General features: G+C 38.7%; 1 protein-coding gene across 10 annotated transcripts in view; it reads left to right on the top strand.

Annotated features, from left to right (window-relative positions):
• DLC1 (DLC1 Rho GTPase activating protein) overlaps positions 1 to 27,730 on the top strand; it is a 434,550-nt gene that overhangs the window by 121,073 nt on the left and 285,747 nt on the right. For 9 of the 10 annotated variants that reach the window (XM_055567228.1, XM_055567227.1, XM_055567229.1 and 6 more), the window contains one exon: positions 5,410 to 5,550. In XM_055567228.1, coding sequence (XP_055423203.1) covers positions 5,410 to 5,550 — 141 coding nt within the window. Of the gene's footprint in view, positions 1 to 5,409; positions 5,551 to 17,457; positions 17,885 to 27,730 lie in introns of those variants that run through there. The other variant, XM_055567236.1, reaches the window with a different exon arrangement.

Here is a 27,730-nt window from a genome sequence, read left to right as displayed (position 1 = left end):
GGCAAGAATCCTGGTGTGGGTTGCCATACCCTCCTCCAGGAGATCTTCCCAACCCAGGGATCAAACCCAGGTCTCCCACATTGCAGGCAGATTCTCTATAATAAAGGGAGTGGTAAAAAATAATATGAGCTGGAGTCTTAAAGAATGGCTTTAAAAATAAAATAAGGGTTTTTTTAATTGGAGTATAGTTTCTGCTGTACAACAAAGTGAATCAGCTATATGTACACTTGTATACCTCCCTCTTGGACCTCCCTCCCAAACCCCATCCCAGCCCTACCCATTTAGGTGACCACAAAGCACCAAGTTGAGCTCCTGTGCGACACAGCAGCTTCCCCCGGCTCTCTCGCTTATGAATGGTAGTGTATATATGTCAACTCCAGTCTCCCAGTTCATCCCACCCACCTCCCCACCATGTCCACATGTCTGTTCGGTGTCTGTGTCTCTCTTCCTGCCCTGCAAATAGGTTCATAAGGGTAGAGCTAACATTTATGAAGGCTGCCTTGATAGAGCTGGACAAGTGAGGGTCGGACAGATCTGAGTTTTAATGTCAGCCCTGCCGCAGACTGTGAATTTAGTCAAGTTACTTGCTTTAAGCCTTGGCTTCATCATCCATCAGGTGATAATAATAATATCTTCCAAAGAGTTTGTGAACATGGAACAGTACAGTATTGTCTATAAATGGTAAAAGCACAATTAGTGATGGATTTTTAAAATATTTATTATTTTACCTCAGAATTATTATATTGTTAGAAAGGTGCAAGGTTACCCTCTTATTTACCTAATTAATTCATAAACAGGAAGGAAAAGTAATGCAAATGGTTTCTGATTAACATAAATGTCAAATAGAAATGGCTTAAAAACTACCTGCTATTTAAGATTATGCATTTGATGTTTATAAATTACTTATGATTATCCATTTAATGTTGGTTCAATATGAAATTTTAATACATTATTTTTCTCTTATGGTAAAATGTCAAATGTCTTTCCCATGCAAAAAAAAAAAAGAAAAGAATATGTATCCCTTAATCTGAAATCACTCGGGAATGAGAAATTTAGTTAGGGTTATATATACACACACATACTTAAATACTGTTGTATTGTTTCATATTTATTATTCTTTTGTATGTATTTTATACACCTTCTTTGTTTTCCACCTTTTAAATTTCTATTTGGGGCTTTATTGAGATATAGTTGACATATAACAACATTTAAGGTGTATGATGTAATGATTTGTTACAGTTTTTGATTTGTTACAGTATTCTGCAAAATAATAACCAAATAAGGTTAGTTAACACGTCCATTAACTAGTATAATTACAATTGTGTGCCTGTGTATATGTATGTGGTAAGAACACTTAATATCTAATCTCTTAGCAACTTTCAAGTATATAATAGAGTGATGTTAATACTGTCACGAAAGTGAAGATTAGATCCCCAGAACTTAAACATTTTATAACTGGAAACTTGTACCCTCTGACCCAATGTCCCCATTTTCCCCATCTCCCAGCCCCTGGCAACCACCCCTCTACCTTGTTTCTGTTTTGCCCTATTTTAGATTTCACATACAAGTGAGATTTAAACAGTATTTGTGTCTCTCTTATTCCATTTCACGTAATGCTTTTTAGGTCCTTCCATGTTGTCAGAGGAGAAGGCAATGGCACCCACCTCCAGTACTCTTGCCTGGAAAATCCCATGGGCTGCGAAGCCTGGTAGGCTGCAGTCCATGGGGTCGCTAGGAGTCGGATACGACTGAGCAACTTCACTTTCACTTTTCACTTTCGTGCATTGGAGAAGGAAATGGCAACCCACTCCAGTGTTCTTGCCTGGAGAATCCCAGGGACGGGGAAGCCTGGTGGGCTGCCATCTATGAGGTCGCACAGAGTCGAACATGACTGAAGAGATTTAGCAGCAGCAGCAGCAATGTTGTCAGAAGAGGCAGAATTTCCTTCTTTTCTGTAGATAAACAGTATTCCACTGTGTGTGTATATGTGTGTGTATTTGTATATGTGTATCTCACATGTTCTGTATCCATTTATCCATCAATAGACACTTTGGTTGTTTCCATGTCTTGGCTTTTGTGAATAATATAACAATTAACAGAAGGATGCAGATGTGTCTTCAAGACAGTGATTTCATTTCCTTTGGATGTATACCCAAACATGGAATTGCTGGATTATATGTAGTTCTATTTTTAACTTTGTGAGGAACCTCCATACTGTTTTCCATAGTAACTATCTTCATTTATATTCCCACCAAAAGTGTACTAGAATTCCCTTTTTTTCCACGTTCTCGTCAGCACTCATTATCTCTTGTCTTTTTTATGATACCCATTCTGACAGGTGTGAGGTGATGTCTCACCGTGGTTTTAATTTGCATTTCCCTGATAATTAGTGACGTTGAGCATCATTTTGTGTACCTGTCGCCTATTTGTATGTCTTTGGAAAAATGTCTACTCGCACTCTGCTCATTTTTTAGTCAGATTTGTTTTTTGCTAGTAAGTTGTATAAGTTCCTGATATATTTTGTATGTTAACCCCTTATCCAGTATTAGGTTTGAGATATTTTCTCCTAATCCTATCGGCTACATCTTCACTCTGTTGTTTGCTTTGCTGTGCAGAAGCCGTATAGTTAGATACAGTCCCGTTTGTTTACTTTTGCTTCTATTGCTTGTGCTCTTGGTGTAATACCCAAGAAAATTGTTGCCAAGACCAGTGTCAAGAAGCATTTTCTCTATGCTTTCTTATAGGAGTTTTACAGTTTCAGATCTTACATTGACATCTTTAATTCACTTGAAGTTAAATTTTGTGAGGGGTATAAGACAGGGGTCCGATTTAATTTATTTGCATGTGAATATCTGATTTTCCCAACATCATTTATTGAAAAGACTGCTTTTCCCCATTGAGTATTCTTAACCCCACTGTCTAATGTTAGTTGACTGTACATGCCTGCTTTTATTTCTAGGCTCTCTATGCTCTTCCACTGATCTCTGTGTCTGTTTCTGTGCCAGTACCATACTGTTTTGATTACTATAGTACTAAAATTTGAAATAGGAGAATGTGATGCCTCCAGCTTTTTTATTATTTTTGAAGATTGCTTTGGCTATCCACAGTCTTTTGTGGTTCCATCCAAATTTTAGGCTTTATTTTTTCCTTTTCTATGAAAAATGTCATTGGCATTCTGACAGGGATTGCACTGAATCTATACATCACTTTGGGTAGCATGATATTTTTCACAATTTTATTTTTTCCAATTCAGGAGCATGAGATGGCTTTTCAATTATTTGTGTCTTCTTCAATTTCTTTCATCAATATCTTATAGTTTCTAATGTAGAGATGCTGTGCCTCCTTGAAAGTGCAAGTCGCTCAGTTGTGTCTGACTCTTTGCGAACCCATGGACTATACAGTCCATGGAATTCTCCAGGCCAGGATACTGGAGTGGGTAGCCTTCCCTTCTCCAGGGGATCTTCCCAACCCAGGGATTGAACCCAAGTCTCCTGCATTGCAGGCAGATTCTTTACCAGCTGAGCCACAAGGGAAGCCCTTGGTTAAATATTAATGTTGTCAGTCTAGTTATTCTTTCATACAACAATATTTATGAGCATATTCTAAGTGCCAGGTACTACTATAAGCCTGGTGAATGTATCAGTGAACAAGACAGGTGAAACCCCTACTCTGGTGATACATAGATTCCCAATAAAGGGAGACATAAAAGGATTAGATATAGAAATGAATGAAAGGTGGATAGATGATACATACATAGGTAAAGATGGTTGATGGATAAAATTGATATATGGTAAATAAATAAGGTGATAAGATTGTAAAACAGAGAATGATATGCTATGGAGGTCGGAGGGAAGAAACTATTTGAGCTTGGAATGTCAAAGGATGCTTCTCTGAAGAAGTGATATTCAAACTGAGAGCTGAGTGACAAGGGCCGGCAAAGGGAAATACTTGGGCAAGGGATTAGAAAGGGCACAGTTGCTATAGGAACCACCTTGGTGTGCTAGAAGGACTGACAAACAGCAAGTATAGCGGAAGCAAACAGAAACAAGAGAATGGTGGAACATGAGACCAGAGAGTCGGGGTACAGGGCAGATGATGTGTAAGCATGTGGGCCATGGTACAGTTGAGATGTATAAAGAGTAGACACAAAGGTATTTAAATCATAATTTTCTCAGGATAAAATTATTAAGTGATGTATACCTTCACTTCCCGCCCACCCACCACCCTTTGCATTCTCCTCATCCTTGCCTTTCCTTTGTGTTCTCAGGCTACTGTATAACATGCAGATAGCATTTAGTAAATTAAAGGCACAATCTTTGGAGCGATTACTGAGTAACTGCGTTCATTGAACAGGCATGTCTTATCCACATATTGTGTACTAGTTGCTCAGAAAACATAATGATATTAATAATAACATTATTTACAGTAATGCCTAGCATTTAATGAAATTGAATATGTGCTTTTTGCATACAATTTGCATTATCTTGCTTAATCTTCATAAGCCTCTATGAGTGCCTGCGATTATTATACTCATTTTCAAATGTGGGAATTGAATTACATATGACAAAGTGTAATTCTGCCCTTAAATAGCTTTTAGTTCATTAGATAGACATACCCTTGAGCTAAATGATTCCAGGCCATGATGGTAGGTGTCACCATGGAGATTTAATGGGAACATAGAAGAGAGTGAGGTGAGAAGAAATGAGAACTATCTTTTCATTTGACACCCATAACTCCATTGCATGAGGAATGTAAAGTGAGTTACTCAGGGTCATACAATGAGCCAGGGTTGTCTGTGGGCTTATATTAATATCTGCCGACTTATTGCAGTGTCCTAGCTAGCTACCTGGAGAAGGCAATGGCACCCCGCTCCAGTACTCTTGCCTGGAAAATCCCATGGACGGAGGAGCCTGGTAGGCTGCAGACCATGGGGTTGCGAAGAGTTGGACACGACAAAGCGACTTCACTTTCACTTTTCCCTTTCATTCACTGGAGAAGGAAATGGCAACCCACTCCAGTGTTCTTGCCTGGAGAATCCCAGGGACGGGGGAGCCTGGTGGGCTGCCGTCTATGGGGTCGCACAGAGTCAGACACGACTGAAGCAACTTAGCAGCAGCAGCAGCTAGCTACCACTACTGCCCTTTCCAATGCACAGTTGGCTGTTAAGTTACTAAAGGAGTGTATTACCTCTTTTCAGTATTTACATTCTAAAGTGAGACCCTCTAAAGAGTACAGTCATTAATACAAAATAGTGCATGGTTATGTGTGACAGGCCAGTGTTGGTTGTCATAACTATGTGGTGTGTCTGTGTGTGTTGGGAGGAGGAGGAGGTGAAAATGTGTGGGAGGCAGGGAGAAAGGCATGTAGAGAGTGTGGATATATCCTTCATATCAATTAATTTTTTAATAGGATCTGGAATCAGGACCTGAGAGTGGAACAGATACCACTTCGATAAATCAGACACAAGTAAATTTGTCTTCTAACACTGAGTCCACTGACCCACAGTCCTCCACCCCAGTGGCCAATTCTGGAACCAAACCCAAGTCTATGGTAAGTTATATATGATAACAGTTTCAGCATGAAGTGTTGATGATCATCATGTAAGAGTTGATATCTCATCTATTCAATTTAGAAGAAATACTCTTGGATTCTTAGTTGTAGTGACTTGAAATGTTTAACTATAACCCAACAAATGTTATTTTTTTTGTTTTATAGATGATTATACAAGTACTTTCCTAAAATGGGTCATTGTTCTAAAATTATGCAAAATATGGTATTAAATTTTGTTGCTGGATACTCAGAACTTTAAAGAAATAAGAATGAAAATCTTCACATGATTTTCCCTGTATTATTATTTTGACTACAAGGCTTGCTGCTGCTGCTGCTATTATGTCGCTTCAGTCGTGTCCAACTCTGTGCGACCCCAAAGACGGCAGCCCACCAGGCTCCCCCGTCCCTGGGATTCTCCAGGCAAGAACACTGGAGTGGGTTACCATTTCCTTCTCCAATGCATGAAAGTGAAAAGTGAAAAAAGTGAAGTCGCTCAGTCATATCCGACTCTTAGCTACCCCATGGTCTGCAGCCTACCAGGCTTTGCAGCCCATGGGATTTTCCAGGCAAGAGTACTGGAGTGGGGTGCCATTGCCTTCTCCGGACTACAAGGCTTACCAATGGGAAAATTAATGGATGGATGGATGGATGGATAGGTAGGTACATAAACAGATAGATGGATAGATTAAAGGGTAGAGATAGGTATATAATTTCACACATATGATAAGTTTTGTGTGGGTATGTCAAGTGCTTGGTAAAATGCTTGGCACAGAAAAAAAACTGAAAAAGTGTAAACTACTGTCATTATTATGATGTTTAGTGGACTTTGCAATGCTACAAAAACAAATGAAAAGAAGAATTACCACATATAGTAGTATAGTATGGTGAATTGTGAATAAAAGACATTTTCCTTTAAGTAAAAAAGTTGAACTGCAACAGGAAAGCAGTATTTGACTCTAAAGGTAACATTTATGGAGGAAGTAATTACTACTTCAAATATCTAAAGTCCCAGGCTCCAAAATAACCTTTCCTAGTTTAGTGAAAATCATAGTGTCGTATTATTTTTTTTTAAATGTCCATGTTAGCTTAACACAGAGAAATGAGTTTGGATTGCTCTTTTTGCCTGCCTTTAAAATAAAAGGCAAATTTGAAATAAAACTCAAAAGAGAATACTTGAATTTAAAACATAGTAGATATGTTCCATTGCAAGAATGTCTAGATTACTTTTGATGGAGTAAATATTTATTGAACACCTATGATGTGCCATGTGTTATGCTAGATGAAACAGACTTAGAGAGCAATGAAAATATATTCTCTGTCTTTAACTATCGCACAGTCTAGCAAAAGAGGAAGGCGTGTAAGCAGTGAAATGCAATGACATGCTACATGTTAGTGCTGTATTTATTGGAAAGGGGAAGAACCAATGACATACTACTCAGTGCTATTTTATGGTACGTTGAAAAAATAGGGTCCAATATGCATGCCACTGGGCAGACTGCAGTGACATGGGTCTCTCCCTTTCCACAATGAATAGAGAAAGTTGAAATGCAGAATTCAAGTAGAAGCCAAACCATCTGATTTTACCACATTCTTATTAAGGGAAAAGATCAACACCTCTTGAGAGTTTTAGCTTGAAGATTTGGGAAACGTTGGAGCACTGGCTTTCTGAACACTGGAAATAGGTGTGGGGCTGATATATGAGAAAGAAATAGAAAGGGAGGTGAATTCCTTTTGTATGGTATTTATGCTTACATCAGTTTTTAGAGCACCTTTTAATGACCTTTAGAGTGTTCTTTTTACTATAACATTTATTCTGTGTTCATCTTTTACTTTAGAATAATCACTGTTGGTATCTGCTATTTCTCCCTTGAAATGTAAATGTTTTAGTGTGTGGTCACCTTATAATTTGTAAAACTTGCTGCCACTCTCTATACAGTTCCTTAGTCTTTCTTCAGTACTCCCGTGTTTATAGATGTGGCCATTATGTTTCTATTGAGATGTGTATGTGTTTTTATGGTAACCATGTTCAGTAGGCTTTCAGAATAAGAAACATAAAGCCATCGGTTTTCCTAGGACTTTAGTCAAATTCTCTAGCTGGCCATGAGAGGTACCCAGAGTGGGAGAGAAGCACTCTACTGTCGAAGGCAACTGACTTTTAGGAAATTCCTTAAAGAAAAAGAACAATTGAAAAAGTACCTTGAAAAACAAGCTTTCGTGTTAGCAGAAGGGCCACTTTAACGTGCACGTTTGTGTATTTTTTGCTGGTTTTGGTGTTACTATTATTTTGAGTATTCCTTTTTAGTAAAGTTAGATAAGAAGTCTTTTGCAATGGATCAGTTTTATGTTTTCAGTTCTCCCTAGGTTAAAATATTAGAATGAGGAATTTTACCTATTTTATGAGGTATTAAATACGTACTTCCCCTCAATTTGGAGCTTAGGGAATAATGACAGACTGGCTACTTTGTGAAAAATGGAAAGAACTGTAGAATCCTACAGAGTAGTTGTTTTCACTGTGAACTAAAATTTCAACTTTAATATTAAGTAGAAACATTAAATTCAAAGAACACCTACTTCAAATAGCCACGTAAAATGAACTAAATTTCTGTTCTGTGTACTTCTCTCATATTTTTACAGGATGCTTACTTTCATTTCAGAATGATTTAATGGTACATTTGATTTGCTGCTATGAATCTGTTTATAATGGTGACTACCTACCATAAATATTTGGCTTTCCTTTTGTGTGTAAGGTCTCTGGATTCCTAAGTGCTGATGTTTCAATAAGATTTCTACTTTTATATTTATTATTAGAAGGGGACCGATGAGGAAGCTTCAGATTTTTCATAAATACCATGTATATATCAAGCTGAAAACTGAGCATTCAAGTAGATTTCTGAGATGTATTTGACACACAAAAATTAAAAAGCTAGAAGGTAAGATATCTACTACCAAAAAACACATTATTAAAAACAAGGTCTGGTGCTTTATTTCAAAAATCTCATCCATCTCTCTTTTTTGTTTTTACTAGGTGTAAATGTTTATTTCAGTCCCTACTTTACACACAATGTACAGCAAGTAACTAAAAAGTACATGACTCACAAATAGGTATAAAATGTGATTTACAGTAAAAAGAGGGAACACCCAACTGAAACAGGCACTGAGATGGTCCCAGATGCAACAATTACCAGAGAAAAAAATCTCATCCATTTCTTACTTAACTTCTTTGTTTTGTTCCTTTGAGGCAGTCTTGTAATGCCTCTCACACTAGACACTTAGGCAAACAACCCGTGTGTAGTCATACCATATTCATATAGTGTTTTCATCCACTGCAGAACAGTGTTCTGACATCCTGTGACCAGGATAATCGGTTGCTTGAGTTGTTCCTGCATTAAATAGTATAGGGTTTTTATATGAAAGATTTTAAAGCTGGGCACCAAAACCCCAGAAATATTGTTGTGGTGGTTGTTTTACTTAAAGCTACTGATCAGTATAGGTGGTCATTAAATCACTGTTAATCACGATTAACCTATCTTAGTCAGCTTTGTCTAACCTGCTGTTTAATCCACACTGAGCTCTTTAGTTACTGTATTTTTCAGTACTAAAATTTCTGTTCGATTCTTCCTTTTTTTAACATTGAGCCAATGTACCAAACAATTCACCATGCGCTTCTTGGGCATGTGTATACCTTCTTTAGAGAAATGTCTGTGCAACCCTTTTGCCTTTTTAAAGACTAGGTTTTTTCTCTATTACTGAATTGTAAGAGTTCTTTATATATTCTGAATATATGAAGAAAGAGGCCAAGCCTGAGATAAGAAAAAGCACAGATTTTATTTGTAAAATAAGTACTGCTGGAACAAGGAGGGTGTTCTGCGCTATACAGTAATATCAGCTTCATAGAAAAACAACCCCCCTCATTGCCATGTGAGAATTCCAACAACCACAGAACTGAGAACCTCAATCAATCATCTGGGGCATTTGGGAACCCCAGCTAGACAGCTTTGAGTGTATCTTCAACTATCAAAAGGAATGTTGGAGGATATTGGCATTCATATTAGAGTGTATTGAACACTGGAATCACAAAATAACCCTCCTTTGAAGACATCAAACACAGCAGGAATTATTAACCTTCATTACTGTAATTGCCGCAGGGTGAAAATAGACAGATATATCTTATTCCAGCTCAGTGTGGCAACAGTAGCTCTACTTCCACAGACCAAATACATCCCTAATCTTTCCATCATTACTGCCAAAGTGCCCACAATGCGGGAGGCCTGCCCACAATGCGGGAGGCCTGCCCACAATGCGGGAGGCCTGCCCACAATGCGGGAGACCTGCCCACAATGCGGGAGACCTGCCCACAATGCGGGAGACCTGGGTTCCACCCCTGGGTTGGGAAGATCCCCTAGAGAAGGGAAAGATGACCCACTCATTCTGGCCTGGAGAATTCCATGGGCTTTATATAGTCCGTGGGGTCACAAAGAGTCAGACACAACCGAGTGACTTTCACCAAAGTAGCAATGAGATAGATAAGGGTGGAGACACAGCTCATGGAGGAGGTGGGAGCTGAGGGTAGATAGAATGCCACCCAGCCAGGGACTGCCAACTCCTCCCAAGAATGGTTCAGAGTAAGTCCTACCTAAATACTACTGGAGGGTGACCGAAATAAAGCTTCAAGAGCATGTCCTGACTGCAAGTTCATGGTCATTTCTAGGTGACTTTAAAAAAGAAGGAATTCCAGTGCCACAGTCAACAGTTTCAAAGTCTGCGTGATCATTGTAACCTATCCTTGAAGAAAAACAAAAAAACAAAAAACTCTCAATATGTCTCTGAAACACAACTGTGAGGCACTTATATAAATCTATTTTTCTCCTCTCTGGCATAATAGAAGCAAACAGTAATCTGGGAGTCTTACATTCACTTGTCAATAGTACTGTCCTCCCTAAAAAGCATAAGTGTTTTGACGTGGAGATAAAAAGAAGGGTGATGACTTTGTATATGAATTTTGACTTGATGTTATTTTTAATGAATGCTATTAACATTTAAGTCATTTAAAAACAAGATCTTATTTTTTCCTTTTTTTCATCCAATATGATATGGTCTAATCTGCTATGAAACTATAAAATGTTGTTGTCATTTGTCCTAATTATATAGCATATTAAGGAAATTAAAACTTATTCAAGAAAGAAAAGAAAAACCATCAGAGATTCCCCATAAAGCTTCCAGTGTAAACCGCATTTATACAAATTGTAATCACACCTCTCATAAATATAATTATTAAGCTAAAGGCATTATGCATGTGACATATTATTAATATACGGTAGGCAGTAAAACTGAAAAACAGCCTGTAGATTCAGGAGTTCAAATCACATCCTTTTCAAGGATCATTTAAGACGCAATTCATATGCAAAATTTTAGGTCTGTATTTTGTTTTCCCAAGATATTATTCTGTATTTTTGCTAAAGTGATTATCAGATTTTTTAACAAAGCTAGTAATTTTGTCTAATGCTGTCCACTATTTAAAACAAAGGGATGAAACATTAACTTTTTTTTGCAAACAGGAACTGCAAATACTCCTTTTTACTGATTTCTTAGAGGGAAAATACATAAAATTACTAGAATTTAAATATTGTTTCATAATGTCACTTATGGTAAGTAAGGAAAATAGCATAGTAAAAGAAAAAATAACCACACAGAATTTGTAGAGTTTAGTCCGATTCTTCTAAAACATCAAAAAATTTGAATTAGTGAACTTTACCACTTTGTGAAGAAAAATGTAATGGTCTTAGAAAAATGCCTTTGATTGTAATGCTTTTGAATGTGACAATTTAATTTTGACCTAGCTAAGCAATAACATTAAAGTATGTGGATTTTTAAAGTATTTTTCTTTGTTCATTAAGATCCTCATTGTTTATGAGAGAGAAAAATAAGGCAAATTTTATACTGTTTTTAAGGAAAAATGAGCCACAAGAGAGCTGAGGAAAACATTTTTCTAAAAAGGAAATCATTCTGTGATTATTACAATGAGATATTTCTTAACATAGAGGATTCCATTCACATATTCTGGATTTTGAAATTATAAATAAATATTAATTCATTAAGCTTGGCTCTGAAAAATAGAAACATTTTTCATAACCATTTACTTTTCTACTTAAAATTATTCACAGTTCTCTCATTTCTTGTGCTTGAAGTTACTGACATCTGTTTCCATTCCAAATGCACATTAATTCCTGATAGTATTGTTTGGGATGGGCTATCAGATCTCCACAATAACCTCCTCACGTAAGATTTTTTCACTTTGAATCTAGGAGTTTCATTGTGCCAAGAATAAGTGTAACTTGCATCCAGATACACTAATCCTTCATACTAAAGTCTGAGCACATGGTAGTTATGTTTTTTTTTTAATTGGAAAATATGTTTTTCTGTCTTGTTCATATTTCATTCATAATAGCCTGGTTAATTAGACATCTGGAGCAGAATTCCTACAACTAGAAGAAAGATGGGGGAAATGAAACATATAAATGAGGACAAGAAATGGTAAAAAAAAAATCCTGCAACCTAGGATTTGGTCATATGAATAGTACTTTTGTATGTTATCATCATTACAATAAGAAAAATTTAGTTTTTCCATGTGCTGATGTTACTTCTCGAATCCAGCTCATATTTTCATCCAAGAGAAATAACAACTTCCAGTTATTTCTGGGCAATGTAAAATGGCAAGCCAACGGCATGCCACATCACAGCAACCAAGAATATAATTCATAGCACTGAGCAGTAATAATAACCCATAAGCCTTTTTCACAGCGCTTTCTTCATTTCAAACTGAGTTGTCCCCAAGTTCTAATTACATATTCAGTGTTTCCATTCTTTTTGTAATTCCATACTTTGATTTTTGATTGATAATTAATGCTGCCCCTGATGTTTGATGGCCTCCTCAATGCTCACTTCAACAGAGTCAGTTGAAATGTTTAACTGGATTTTCCATGTGACTATTCAGTAGCTTTTACACTAAATTTACACAGAGAGTTTTCTTGACTATAGTTTTGAACTATCTACCACAAACCAGATTTCTAAATGAAAAAGTAAAAACAGCCACAGAGCATTTTGCATATTCTGAATGTCACCCATCTAAACAGTTGCAATCATGTAACAAAAATATGAAAATAAAGGAGTTGTTTATTCTTCATTGGGTCCTAAGACACAATCACTTGAAAGCTACCAGTGTTCTTGATATTCTGGTTAGTTAATGAGCATTTTGTATGTTACTTTCTTATTTTTGAATGGAATGAATAGTTCATATTCCGTACTTTATTGTTGCCACTCTCACTTTTTAGTGACTCTATTCTTTCCACTGTGACAACTTGGTGTAAGGGAGGCAACTTCTGGATTATTAAACACCTTCAAAAGAAAATCAGTGGACACTCATGAAAACGGGGCTTCCCAAGTGGCACTAATGGTAAAGAACCCGCCTGCCAGTGCAGGAGATATAAATTGGGAAGACCCCCTGGAGGAGGGCATGGCAACCCACTCCAGTATTCTTGCCTGGAGAATCCCATGGACAGAGGAGCCTAGTGGGCAACAGTCCATGGGGTCACACAGAGTCGGACAGGATTGAAGTGATTCAGCGGCAGCAGCAGATCATGAAAACAACTCCAGTTACTTCCTTTTTACCGTAGATTGTTTTGTCCATTTTATTTTGTTGTGGTCTGTTGACTCGTTTTGAAGGCACTACCTTTATATAAACACTATGATACCAAATGGGCATTACCAAACCAGTCATACTGTGAAATGCAGAGAATCATACAAACAAGGAAATAATAATAATAAATCAGTGCTATTCAGACTGCGCTCTGGGCACCCCTGAAACTGCCTTCCTCCATCTGTCTCAGCCAGACTTACTTTCATCCCTCTTATATATAAGCCTTCCAAAATGTTGGAGAATTTTTTTGGGGGTCCAGATAGCCTCTGATATCTGTCTACTTTATATCCAAGAGCATCCTAGTAAAGCTGAACTTTAACCCAGAACTTCTGTGCTGCTCGGGCAACACTTTCAGTCACAAAGTTTCATCATCACTGAGTCCTGAGCTCTGGGTGCCAATCAAAAACAAAAAGGTGGGACAGAGCAGGCCCTGGATCAGAGCAACTCACCTTAGCCTGGGTCTGGAATTCTACTGGTTCAGATCATTAAATTCTCTATTTCAGACACTGAACTGTAAGTAGATAGTTTTACTTTTTAAAAAACTGTCTATTGGGGAGTTAAGTCAGAATTTTAAATAACTGTTATGAGATAAAAACATTTAGAACTCAGAACTAGTAGAATTTCTATGTAAATGTGTTTCCTAAGCAAATTTAAATTTTACGTTTTGAATTTTGGAATATATCAAAATTGTGCAATCATTTCCCTACTGATAGCACATTTGTAGTTTTTTTCTGTAATAAATACAATATTATATAGCACTATAAAGAATAGTTCTACATATATTTTTGTCTGCATTTCTAATATTCTCTTATGTAGTTACGTAGACTAAAAAAGGGCTCACATATTTATTAAAGAGTAATTTTCTATTTCTCCTAATATTGAACTTTTAAAATATTTATTAGATATTTGAACATCTTAATCAGAATGTAAAAAAATTTACTAGCCATGTGTAATATATCTAAATGATGTATTCATGCCTTATGAAATTATTCTACATTTTGTTAAACAAAAGCCTTTCTAATTTATAATGTAGCTGAACTTGAATACTATTAATGTTGTAAACATTAATGTTACAAATCTTAATTCTTTTTTTCCCCCCCAAAAAACCCTTAAGAACTCACTATGGGCTTGTGTAAGCCATTGTGCTAGGTGGTGGGATAGAATAGGCTGGGTCAGGCTCCTGGGGACCTCATGTTGTACTTGACACATCACCCTTTCCATGTCTGAAGGGTTCCATTGAGGTTCCTCTATCCAGCCTTGAAATGAGAACAGGCTCCCTACTAACCTTTCCTTGTAGGGAAAAATGTGAAAGAGGACTCACAGAACCCAAATCCCTCTCCAAAATCACTTTTCCCCAAATGTTCTTATTCTTCATCCTATTAGATCCTTTGGGGATTAGGGGAGATTGAGAGTTCTCTAATGCATTCTCCTCCAAATCTTTTTATAAGATCTACATTTTTTTTTCCTGTATCACAACTCACTTTGATATTGAATCTGTCACCTTAGGGTTTAAGTCAGAACTTCAGTTTTAACATCCTGTCACACAGATCTGTGTCTGATGAGCTGTGATGATGGCTGCCAGGGCAGCACGTTTCTTCTCTGCTGCTGTCTGAAAGGTAAGAACACCGAGCAAGATAAAACCACCGATTCAAGGTTATGGTGGTACCTTTTTGTTGTTCTCTGAAACTGTATTCAGATAAGACTAAAGACCGGTAGGCACACACCCAAATGGGGTGAATACCACTTTTCAGTTCCTTGATTGGCCCAGCTGAAGGCAGAACTCATAGCCCCTAAAGGAGGGGAAACTATTTAAAAAATGGGTTTTCCGTAAAAACATCAAGTCAGAAAACATACTGATTAGATGGCACGTTAAAATACTCCAACATGGTTTGTCTGTTGACAGACAATTGAGCTGTTGGTGTTGTTTGTTGTTCAGTCACTAAATTGTATCCAACTCTTTACAACCCCATGGACTGCAGCACACCGGGCCTCCTGGTCCTTCACTATCTCCCGGAGTTTGCTCAAACAGATGTCCGTTGAGTCAGTGATACCAATTGAGCTGTAGATTAACAAATTTGAACACAATTTTAAAAATGAATGATGCCAAAGGTTTAAAATAAATAACTGTATTCTTGCAGAGAGGTAAAATCTGAGTGTTTAGCTGTTTGACTAGACTTTTACTTTTTTCTACTTTGGGGGTCTACATAGCATAATTTTTTTTGTCTGTTAGAGGGCTTGATTTCTTCTTCAGCTCCAACAAGTACTGAAGAAACACCCTTCTGCATGAGTCCATTTCTTGGGAATTGTGATGGGGACGAGGTCTAATGCAGTGACAAGGGATGAACCCTGCCTGGCAGAGCTACTGGACATTTAGTTTGTGGCTGAACTCTAGAAGCGCAAGTAGCTTCTTGGCATAAAGAAGGATGGATTTCAGCAATAAGTACACTTACTGGGTCTCAAATGGTCAGATCAAGCATAGATGGAGGGAATTAGGTCAGTCTAACTTAGTGGAGGGACTTACCTGGTAGCTCAGCTGCAGTGAGAATCTGCCTGCAGTGCAGGAGACCTTGGCTCGATTCCTGGATGGGGAAGATTCCTTGGAGAAGGGATAGGCTACCTATTCCAGTATTCTTGGGCTTCCCTGGTGCCTCAGGTGGGTAAGAATCTGCCTACAATGCAGGAGACCTGGGTTCGATCCATGGGTTGGAAAGATCCCCTTGCAGAGGGCATGGCAACTCACTCCAGTATTCTTGCCTGGAGAATCCCATGGACAGAGCAGCCTGGCAGGCTACAGTCCATGGGGCCACAAAGAGTCGGACACAACTGAGTGACTAAGCACAGCACAGCACAACTTAATGGAGTAAATGGATATATTCTGACTTACAAACTGCCTGGGTGGCAGGAATTGACCCCAAGGATACCCTGCTTATATTCAGACTCAGGCTGAAGGACTATTTTTCTTAAGTGTTTGAAGCAATAGGATACTAAATGTAATTTTTTTCTTACCAAATACCTGAAAACTTTAATTAATAATATTACTATCAAGCCAGAAAATAATTTTATGGCAAAAACTATATGATTCCATTTAAAAGCAAAAGACATAAAATTTAAATCATTTCAATATTTTTATTAGTTACCATCATATATTTATTATTTTCCACAATTATCCTAGCATATTTCTGAGTTACACAGAATAAACAACATTACTCATTAACTGGTTTGAAGAATACTGTCATTGCGGATGATCCATAATTCTATTTGCTGTACAAATTGGAAGAGACATTAAAAGGACATGGAGTATATGCTCCCCTGTGTATCTTTTTAGTTCAGTTCAGTTCAGTTCAAGCTGTTAGTTAAGTTAAGCACATAGGAAAATTCTGTTACTCTTTCAGGCTGATGTAGGACTTTTTCTTTTTTAATGATTTGTAAATAAAATTATATATAGATATATAATGAGATATATAATTCTTTATGGAAGAATATTTTCATGTTTTTTAAATTATGTTTCTATATAATGCATTTTGTAGTACACAAGAACTTTCTCCACCCCAAACAGATATTTTAGAGAAAATTCTAATGCAGTTAATATCTTTCTGGGACATAAATTTGAGTACCATATATATTATTTTAGAATATTATTTTTACTCCAAGCGAAAATGAATACACTACTGACTTAAAATTCGATCTAGATGTAATTATTGGATCTTTGAAAGGACTTTCTTCTTTAATGAGAAAATAGTACAGGTAGGCTCTTATGCGGAGAAGGCAATGGCACCCCACTCCAGTACTCTTGCCTGGAAAATTCCATGGACAGGGGAGCCTGGTAGGCTGCAGTCCATGGGGTCGCTAGAGTCGGACATGACTGATCGACTTCACTTTCACTTTTCACTTTCATGCACTGGAGAAGGAAATGGCAACCCACTCCAGTGTTCTTGCCTGGAGAATCCCAGGGGCGGGGAAGCCTGTGGGCTGCCGTCTATGGGGTCGCACAGTCGGACACGACTGAAGCGACTTAGCAGCAGCAGCAGCAGGCTCTTATGAGTACTCAAGTTACTATTCTTAGGATTAGGAAATATTATACCTTGAAACAAATAAATTATACAAAAAGTTAACACATTGAAATAGTCATCCTTAAACCCTTGAACAGCATGATGATTGGTATATCTTGCCTTTTGTTTTCCTGTTTGCTTTCTTGTTTTCTTTTTTCCTTTCAGATTGCTGCCATCTTCTGGTCAAATTTTGTATCACTTCATACACAAAATAGGAGACCCATACTATGAGGCAATTTAGTTATGTAAATTCACCTTTTATCATTAGGAGTCACTTATTTAAGATTTGTACTTCCAACGCTCCAAAACCAGAGAACTTGAAGTGACTTTTCAGGAACTTTAAGAATTCACCGAGGATATTTGAGGACTTGCAGTGCTATCCAGAAGTGTATGTTGCACAATAAGTGCCAAAAGTACAGATAAGACCAAGTATATTGAGGGAATATTTGTTGTATTTCTGTAAGGATCTATGGATTAACTGAGCAATTTTGATATATATTTTGTATTTCCTTTCTACAAATTTTTAGTGGTTCCCTTGATAATTATTTTATAGTGTTTTATAAACACCATTAATAAATGTCCTCTTCACAACAGAGAATTCTTGTGACAGACATGCCTTCTTGTCATAGAATTGTTCGTATTTTTAACTTCTTTTAGAATGATTAAATGATATGTAATATAAAGGGCTAGATTTGATACACGTATGATTACTTCCTACTTCTACTAGTTTTTACTCCTTCTCATTGCTTCCTTGAACAAAAAGTGGAGTTCTTACATGTACCAATATCTCTATCATAGGCACTTAAAATGAAAAGCATGCAATTTAGTGGGTTCTTTTGAGCCAAGCCCTAATAATCTTCACTGTACCACACTAGATAACCAACTTATCCACCAAAAACATCTTCATCTACCAAGACCAAAAGCTGAAAAGTCACAGTGCAAGAGTTTAGAACAACTGAAAGACTCATTAGCTACTTTTTTTTGTCACAGATGGTTTCTACAAGATTTTCATTTTTTTCTCCCATGTTATTTATAATCTTCTGACACATATAATCCACCCTGAATAGCCATGAAATCAGCCACAGTAATCAATATTTAACAGGTGGAGACTCTTGACACACTGAGACCCACTGACGTGAGTCACATGACAAGAAGTAGGATTAAATAATGGCTGAAAAGACCAGTCTTGTCTTACTTCCTGTCACATGGAAGACTTCAGTAGGTAAAAGCAGGCAGTTACTTTGTCAGAGCTTTGGAATGATATCATGAGACAGAATTCTCAAGGAAGATGAAGTGTCCTGACAACTCTAGATTTCCACCCTCCCCGTGCTAGTTATATGAATCCATGAAACAAAGCATGCCTCCCGTCTCCCACACACTTACCTGCCTTATTTCTTAACATTTCTAACTCTGTTATCCCCAAATCACACTTTCTATTCTAATGATTTTGTCTTTCTCATGTTCAAAAATTGCCTGATGAGTAGGGTGGTCATGGTCAGGGAGAAGGGGAAGGAAAGGGTTCTGGGCTTCAGATGAGGGTGTGACTGGGAGGGTTCCCAAGCCCTCTCAGTGCCAGGTCCCAGGGAAGGCTGCCTGTAAGGAAGACCTAGAGGCAGTAGGAATACTGGTTATTGTTTAGTCACCCAGTCATGTCCGACTCTTGCAACCCGATTTTGCAACCCTTGCCTGGGATTTCTCAGGCAACAATACTCCATCCATGCATGTTAAGTTGCTTCAGTCCTGTCCAATTCTGTGCAACCCTATGGACTGCAGCCCGCCATGCTCCTCTGTCCATAGGACTCCCCAAGCAAGAATACTGGAGTGGGTTGCCATTTCCTCTCTCCAGGGAATCTTCCCAACCTAGGGATCAAATACACATCTCTTGCCCATGTTTCTGGCATTGCAGGCAGGTCTTTACCCCTGAGCCATGGGGAAAGTCACATCCTTACTAATGCTTCCAGCTGGGGCAGCACCTCATTGTCCTCTGCCTTATTAAAAGGAAACAGGGAAGTGATCGCATGCATTATTGAATGGAGTTTACAGGGTGGTGTAAACATCCTCTTCATATTCTCTGTAAGAGAAGATAGAAGCCACTGCACAGACAGCATAAGAATGAATGGGATTAGTTAGTTCCTCACAGTGAAACCATCTCTTCACCCAGAAGACACACGAAGACTACATGGGAACATCTTTCTTCTTTTTGATAATTTTTCTTAGAGCAGTAGCTAGAATACAATTTAAATCTTTCCAGTGTTCGTGCTCTCAAAAGTAACTAGGAGAAATTAGAAGAGAATCCACAAGCCACTCTAATAAGAATCCTAGATATCAATAATTCCTGATATTTTTAAGTTAACAATATGTATATAATACACAGTATTGTTGCAGGAAGGGGGAACCTTTCCAGGGCCAAAACTGGGCTCTTGTCTAACACTCGGAAATGAATTGTCTGAGGAGACACATGTGCTGACAAAGCAAGAGATTTTATTGGGAAAGTGCGCCTGGGTGGAGAGCAGTAGGGTCAGGGAACCCAGGAGAACAGTTCTGCCACATGGCTTGCAGTCTCGGGTTTTATGGTGATGGGATTAGTTTCCGGGTTGTCTTCAGCCAATCATTCTGACTCAGAGTCCTTCCTGGGGGGTGCACGCCTTGTTCAGCCAAGATGGATGCCAGAGAGAAGGATTCTGGGAGGTGGTTGGACATGTGGTGTCTCCTTTTGACCTTTCCCGAACTCTTCCGGTTGGTGGAGGCTTATTAGTTCTGTGTTCCTTACCAGGACCTCCTGTTGTAAAACAACTCATGCAAATAGTTACTATGGTGCCTGGCCAGGGTGGGCGGTTTCAGTCAGTGTGTTTCCTCTAACAGTATTATAATGATAATATATAATAACATATGAAAATGAAAGTGTCAGTTATTCAGTCATGTCTGACTCTTTGTGACCCCATGGACTATATAGCCAGCTGGGCTCCTCTGTCCATGGAATTCTCCAGGCCAGATTAGTGGAGTGGGTAGCCATGCCTCCTCCAGGGGATCTTCCCGACCCAGAGATCAAACCTAGGTCTCCTGCATTGCAGGCAGATTCTTTACTGTCTGATCCACTGGAGGAGTGGTATATAATAATATATAAGATACTATATATGTCCTATATAGTATATAAGATATATAATATATAAGATATTATATATATATATAGTCTCACAAGTTTAATACATGACTCATAGTTACATGTATTTTATGCTTTTTGAATTAGAGTGGTAGCCAAGCTTTGAAATATACGAACAATTTAAAAACTTTTCATCACATGCAAAAAAATAATCACTGTTGAAATTTCCAATTTAGATAGTAAATTTAAAGAATTTAGGGTTGAGTCAGCTTGCCCTTTGGCCTCTTGGGACAGAGGTTAAGTTGAAGCTTGGATGTGAAGTGCTCACTGTGGGGGATCTAAATCCTTAACAATACATGGCCATTAATGTAGTATTTCTATTCCATTGAGACCTAGTTCAAGAGGCAAAATTTTAAATATTAAAAAGTAGATATAGTTCTTTCATTTATGACATTTCCACACAAACCTTTTAAGCAGATAATGACTTGTTATAGTTTGCTATATAACTTGTCCTTTTACGAGTTTTTAAAAATTCTTTTGGAAAATTATTAGATTTAGGTTAAATTTTGATAAAGCACTCCAAACCAAGAAATTATGGTAAATATTTTCATGAAGCAGAGCAATATAGCTTTATACAATATTCTGTAATGATAATTTATACTCATAATAATTATAGTAAATTATAAAAATACTTTATATATGAATGTATGCATTTTATTTTTATTATTTATAATAAGCCAGTTTTAAAATATATTAATTTTAATTAAATCATTCAACTAGTCCTTTTTAAAGGCTACTCATGAAGATTCAGTGATTACAGAAATAAGTCCCTTGGCAGAGTACTCAGTGCAGTGTGCTCTCTAGCAGTGATTGCCGTTATACTTCAGTCTATATAATAGATGCACTCTTTAAAAGGAGTACATAAAGTTACTTTGGTGAATCAATTAGTATTTAAATAGCATGTATGTTTGCATTTTGCTTTAATTCTATGGCAGTTTGTTCTTTGAACTGAAGCAAATTCTGGTATTTTCCATGCTAGGGTGAATTAGGGAGACACATGTGTGTAATTTAGAAAAGGACCAAGACAATTGAGTTAACTAAGCAGATCAACAGCCCATAAAGGACATGCTTGTCCTACATGCCCTAGCATTAGATGAGGAGTGATTATTAGAGTCAAGTTCCCAGGAAGATCGGGATATTCCACCACAGGGAAAAGTGAAAGAGGAAGGAGCCCTTTCATCAGCAGGGGAAACCCAACAGCGCACTTTTGTCTTCAGAATGACACTAATGAATGTGGTCATTATCTGGGAAGCTGAGGATGACGGAAAAAGATGAATAATTCAGTCACCCCTGTCTGCATCCATCTTAATAGCTGTCCTTTGAGTTTCAGTCCCAGCCATCTTTGCTTCTCCAGCTGCTTCTTTGTTGCTGTTTTCTGAGCCAGGGCTTGGTAGATGCTGGGTCATGGTGTGGGTGGCATCCCCACCATCCTTCCTCATTGGGAATCCTCTGAAGTACATATATTATACATTAGAAATACATACATCTCCAGAAAATGTGTTGTCTGGCTTCTTAATGACCTAATACATAGGCTTCTTTCTGTACGAGCGAAAATCTGTGCTAAACAGAATATTAAGAGGAATTCTGTGTCTTTTGAAATGAAGCATCGGTGTACCCTTGTCAGTTTTTCCATGTCTATCAATGGCATATTCCTTTGTACTCAAGGAGATGAGAAAACACCTCTGTACTACGTGCTGTGCTTAGTCGCCCAGTCGTGTCCGACTCTGTGATCCTTTGCACTGTAGCCTTGCCAAACTCCTCTGTCCATGAGATTTTTCAGGCAAGAGGACTGGAGTGGGTTTCCATTTCCTCCTCCAGGAGGAAATACTTTTACCTTTGGTCAGAATATGATGGAGAGTACACAAAACATATTTTGTCTCATAATTGTAATAATTCAGATGCCATCAAGTAATCATCTTTTTTATCATGAGGAACACAAACACTTAGAAAGGCTTTCTGCACTGTGTTGGTGCCTCTAAAGAAATGATGTTCTGGTAACATTACCAGAGAAGAATTTGTTTGAATATTTTCTTGAAAGGCTAGTGAACTGGTTACCGACCTTAGAATAATACTGCTGTTTGTGTACAAAATGGTTGTAAACAGGCTACCCATGGAAACAATGACATATCGGCTGCAGTTCTCTCTATAAATGTTTAATCTTTATTAGCAATTACCAAGGAAAACAAGATTTTGAACCTTTGTTTTGGAATTTTCTGGGACTTTTAAAATAATCCCTGATAAAGGTCAATTCCCTTCAGCCCCATTTTCTTCAGACATTTAGTATACTATTTCCCATATTCAAAAACACACATGCACACATTTTAGAAAGAAGCAATAAGTGAAGTGTAAATAGAAAAGGAACTATAGCTGTTTCCCAATAAACACAATCTCAAACTGCAGGTCAGATGAATCATCTCCCAATCTATTTTAATGCATCTGTTACCTGCGTCCATCACTCCTGTTAAGTGTTTACAAGAGGATTTGGCCCTTCAGAATGAAGTGTTATAGACCCAAAACTTTTAGTTGATCTTTTTACAGTGTATTTGCTCAGTAGTGAAGATGCTTTTATATGCCAAATTTACCTTTTGGTTATTTACAGTTTATTTCCTTACTCATCAATAATTTATTGAGTGCCTACTATGTGCCAAGCATGTGCTAGATACTCAAGATAAAACAGACTTCCTCAGGGAGCTCACAGCTAAACAGGGAGACACACTAATAAACAATCAATTCTAACTTACAGGCAGACACCTACACTAGTTTTGAGGGAATCAGGGAAAGATGATATGATGTGTGTGTTGTAAAGTATTTCTTAAGTATTTCAAGACAGATGGAGCTACCTTAGTGGAGGTGTCAAAAACCAAGAATTTTCCAGCAAAATGGTCACATCTGGGGACTGGCAGGTGATTTGGTCTGGCCTAAGTGCAGGCTCTGAGCTCAGTTCAGTTCAGTTGCTCAGTTGTGTCTGACTCTTTGTGACACCAGGCTTCCCTGTCCATCACCAACTCCCGGAGCTTGCTCAAACTCATGTCCATTGAGTTGGGTGATGCCATCCATCTCATCCTCTGTTGTCCCCTTCTCTGCCTTCAATCTTTCCCAGCATCAGGGTCTTTTCCAATGAGTCAGTTCACATCAGGTGGCCAAAGTACTGGACTTTCAGCTTCAGCATCAGTCCTTCCAATTAATATTCAGGTCTTATTTCCTTTAGAATTGACTGATTGGATCTCCTTGCAGTCCAAGGGACTCTCAAGAGTCTTATCCAGCACTGCAATTCAAAAGCATCAATTCTTCGGTGCTCAGCTTTCTTTATAGTCCAACTCTCACATCCATACATGACTACTGGCAAAACCATAGCTTTGACTAGACGGACCTTTGTCAGCAAAGTAACATCTCTAGTTTTTAATATACTGCCTAGGTTGGTCATAGCTTTTCTTCAAGATATGTTAAAAAAATTATAATTCATGCAGTCATGTATTGAATGTAGAGAGTAAAGAGGAGGGAGGAAGCAAGGCCACTTAATGACTGAATACAAAAGAACATCATTTTGAGAAGGAGGACACAGTTAACACTTTTAAATGTCTAAGAAAAACCAAGGAAATAAAGAGTAAAAATTGACTATTTGATTGAACAACAAAAGAAGAAGCAGGTCTTTGTTGACTTAGGTGAAAAAAATCATCTTTTTTCCCCCAAAGTTAATGATACCAAACTTACTAGACTATGAAAGGAGATATATCTACAGATTGAATGGAAAGAATGAACCTATTAGAAGCTCAACCAGATTCAACAAATCTATGCACAGCAGGGTGAGATGGGGAGAAGCTGGAGACATGGTGTTTAGGGACCACAGGCTGCCAATATGAAGGTGAGCCCAGCCGTCATACACAGTGCTCCTTTAATGTCGTTGGAGAGGGGTTGAGCAGAAGGAGCATTGCTAACATCAGTACCGCTTCTCTGCTCAGAAAAAAAAAAAAAAACAAAACAAAACAAACAAAAAAAAAACCTTCTGTTTATTCTAGAAACTGTGAACCTTTCACATGCAACCCTCACCTGTCCTGCAAGGTCTGTTTAGCCTGAAAGCTCAGAGTATATGTGTTTGTACCAGACTACCTAGATTCACCTCCCAGGAAGCACCTCAGTACATGCCTAAGAATGCCTAATGTGGAAGGTGCCCCCACTGATAAAACATTAATGTTTTGTAAGATTCTTTTTTACATGTTGGGAAGAATTACCTTGCATTTTCAGTTGGGTAAGGTCCCTTTATATCAACCTCAGGTCCTTCGTGATTTTCCTGGAGCAAATAACTTGACCTTATTATTAGTTCTGTTGCATGAAATGTAAAGGCAACGCTTCAATCAGCCAGAGATGCCCTGACCTTGAAGGAGAAGGGGCCAGGGCTCCGTGGAAAAAGAGTCAGGGAGACTGGAAAGGGAAGGAAGAAAAAGACCTCGTGAACTTGGGTCTGGTGTCATGGAAAATGTATTTCCCAAGGAGACAGATGACGAGCCACTTAAGGACCTTCATCACTGTGGGGCATTCATCTGTCGGCTCTGAAGTAGGGATAAAAACTCTATCTGTTTGAAAATTCACTATCACTAATTCCAGCAAAACAGCTCAGATTTTCTTTTCCACACTGAGTCAGACATTACTGGGAAAAAAAGATTCAGCCATTTGGAACACAGTGGTCACTTGAGGTCAGGGTCAAAGATTCAGCCCTTGATTGAACTGATGAGGTTACACACAGAAAACTGTCCGAGCACCACATTCAGACCCCACAAAACAACTGATAATCAGAGCTAGAAGACAGAGTATGCTTATTTCTGTAAAATCGCTCAGTTGAAAATTTCCCCAAGGCTCCTTTCCTAATAATATCATATCACCCTCATTTGCCAATTTAACTCAAAAATCTCTCAAAACTTAATTCTATCCTGCCTGCTTTGCACTGGTGCTGGCGTGTAGGAGAAGCATTAAATTCATCCTCAATTAGTTCAGTTTGATGAAAGAAAATACACAGAAGAGAAGAATAAACCACAAAATGTTTCGCTTCTACAAACAGTATTAACTAAAGATAATGGACAATTGATTTTAGGATTTCGAAGGGTACAGGAGAGAGTCAGTGTGTTGGCCTGTGTAAAAACAACCTCTTCTTCTCAAAAGCAAGCACTCTTTAGTTTTGTTTTGTACTATAATAAAGAAACAGTTCATGAGAAGTTCTTTAACAGGTGGAGGCTGCTTTTCCCTTTCCTTCCATCGTGTCCCCTAACAAGGACTGAGTGATAAGGGCTCACATGTGAGCAGCTCCCAATAACAAGATGCTGCGTGCATTATAGGATCATCGCCAGCAGCTCTATATCGTGTGTCCCAGCAGGTAAAGGTCTGGACTGGATGGACTGAGTAAGGCACATTCCACATCCTGAGTCATACGCACTGCAGGTTGCTGTTCTTCATGTAAAAGCTGATCGGATCTAACCTTACTGGAGACAGGACTGCAGGTGGTTACAAATGTGAAGAGGACAGAGGCACCGCAGGCAGGAAGCTGAAGTTGCAAGTGAAGCCTGTGACGGTTGCTCAGGAGTGTCCAACTCTTTGTGACCCATGGACTGATTCTCCAAGCAAGAATACTAGAGTGCCATTCCCTCCTCCAGGGCATATTCCCAAGCCAGGGATCAAACCCGGGTCTCCTGCATTGCAGGCAGATCCTTTACCGTCTGAGCCACCAGGAAAGCCCTCTAAAGTTGAAACCCAACACTTAAAAGAGAGTGAGGGCTGGCCTTCCTTGGTGGTCCAGTGGTGAAAATTTTGCCTGCTAATGCAGGAGACATAGGTTCTATCCCTGATCCAAGAGGATCCCACAAATCGAGGAGCAGCTAAGCCCATGCACCACAACTATTGAGCCTGTGCTCTTAGAGCCGGGGAGCTGCAGCTATTGAAGCCCGCATGTGCTCCACAGCAAGAGAAGCCACTGAAATGAGCACCACTGAAATGAGCCCGTGCACCACAACCAGAGTAGACCCAGCCCTCCACAACCAGAGAAAAGCCCACACAGCCACAAAAACCCAACACAACCAAAAATAATTAAATATGTAATTTAAAAAAAAAGAGTGAGAGCTTTTAAACAGACAGTGAGAGAACAAGACAGAAACACACTCAAAGGGAAAACACATGAAATTGTATCCCGCCCCATCCTGGTTTTCAGCATTATGAAAGTACTGTAACAGAGCCCCAGCGGGGACAGAGAAAGGAAAGGGAAAGAGACAAAGGTCGCCTTTGGGAGACTGAGCAGCAGGAATGGGGGCTGGAGGGAAAGTATTCCCCGTGCATGGGGGAGGGGAAGGAAGGAAGTGATGCAGGGCAGAGAAGAATGCCAGAGCCCCAGGGATTACACAGAGACCTGTGCAGACCAAGTGAACAGACCGAGACTGAAGGGGAGGCTCCTGGAACAAAGAGCAGTCAGATGGATGACCTCCTATCAGAGGTGAATCAGAGACACTGGTCTGGAAGAAATGAGGCCTATGCATCTGATGTCCCCCAAGCCCAAGAATGGGTATAGAGCATGGACTGCAGCCTGAGAGAATGCTTGAATGAGCACACATAGAGATAAAACCTAGTCATGAACTGAAATTCACATCCTCTGAAGTTGAGCATATTTCTGAATTTTTTTTGTATTCCTTTCTCTACCTATCTGGGCTCTGGGCTTAGGAGGAAGAACATAGAAATATAAGTCACAGCGTCTAGATTTTTCCAATAGTCATGTATGGATGTAAGAGTTGGACCATAAAGAAAGCAGAGCATTGAAGAATTGATGCTTTCAAAGCGTGGTGTTGGAGAAGACTCCTGAGAGTCCCTTGAACTGCAAGGAGATCCAACCAGTCAATCCTAAAGCAAATCAATCCTTAATATTCATTGGAAGGACTGATACTGAAGCTGAAGCCCCAATACTTTGGTAACCTGATATGAAGAGTCAACTCATTGGAAAAGATCCTGATGCTGGGAAGGACTGAAGTAAGAGGAGAAGGGAGAGATGGTTGGATGGCATCATCGACTCAATGGACATGAGTTTGAGCAAACTCTGGGAGATAATAAAGGACAGGGAAGCCTGGCGTGCTGCTGTCCATGGGTTACAAAGAGTTGAACATGACTGAGTGACTGAACAACAACTTCAGTTAATTATTTGGAGGGCTTCATCTCTCTGGGCCTCAGTTTGTTCATCCTCAGAGTGAGCATGTTAGCACTCACACACCTCCCAACAGCCCACAAAGAACCTTGCTGAAGCTATAGGCT

The sequence above is a fragment of the Bubalus kerabau genome, chromosome 2, assembly GCF_029407905.1.
Source record: "Bubalus kerabau isolate K-KA32 ecotype Philippines breed swamp buffalo chromosome 2, PCC_UOA_SB_1v2, whole genome shotgun sequence".
Taxonomy (NCBI): domain Eukaryota; kingdom Metazoa; phylum Chordata; class Mammalia; order Artiodactyla; family Bovidae; genus Bubalus; species Bubalus kerabau.
Note: the sequence above shows the minus strand (reverse complement) of the source record. Positions and strands in the feature narration are given on the sequence as shown.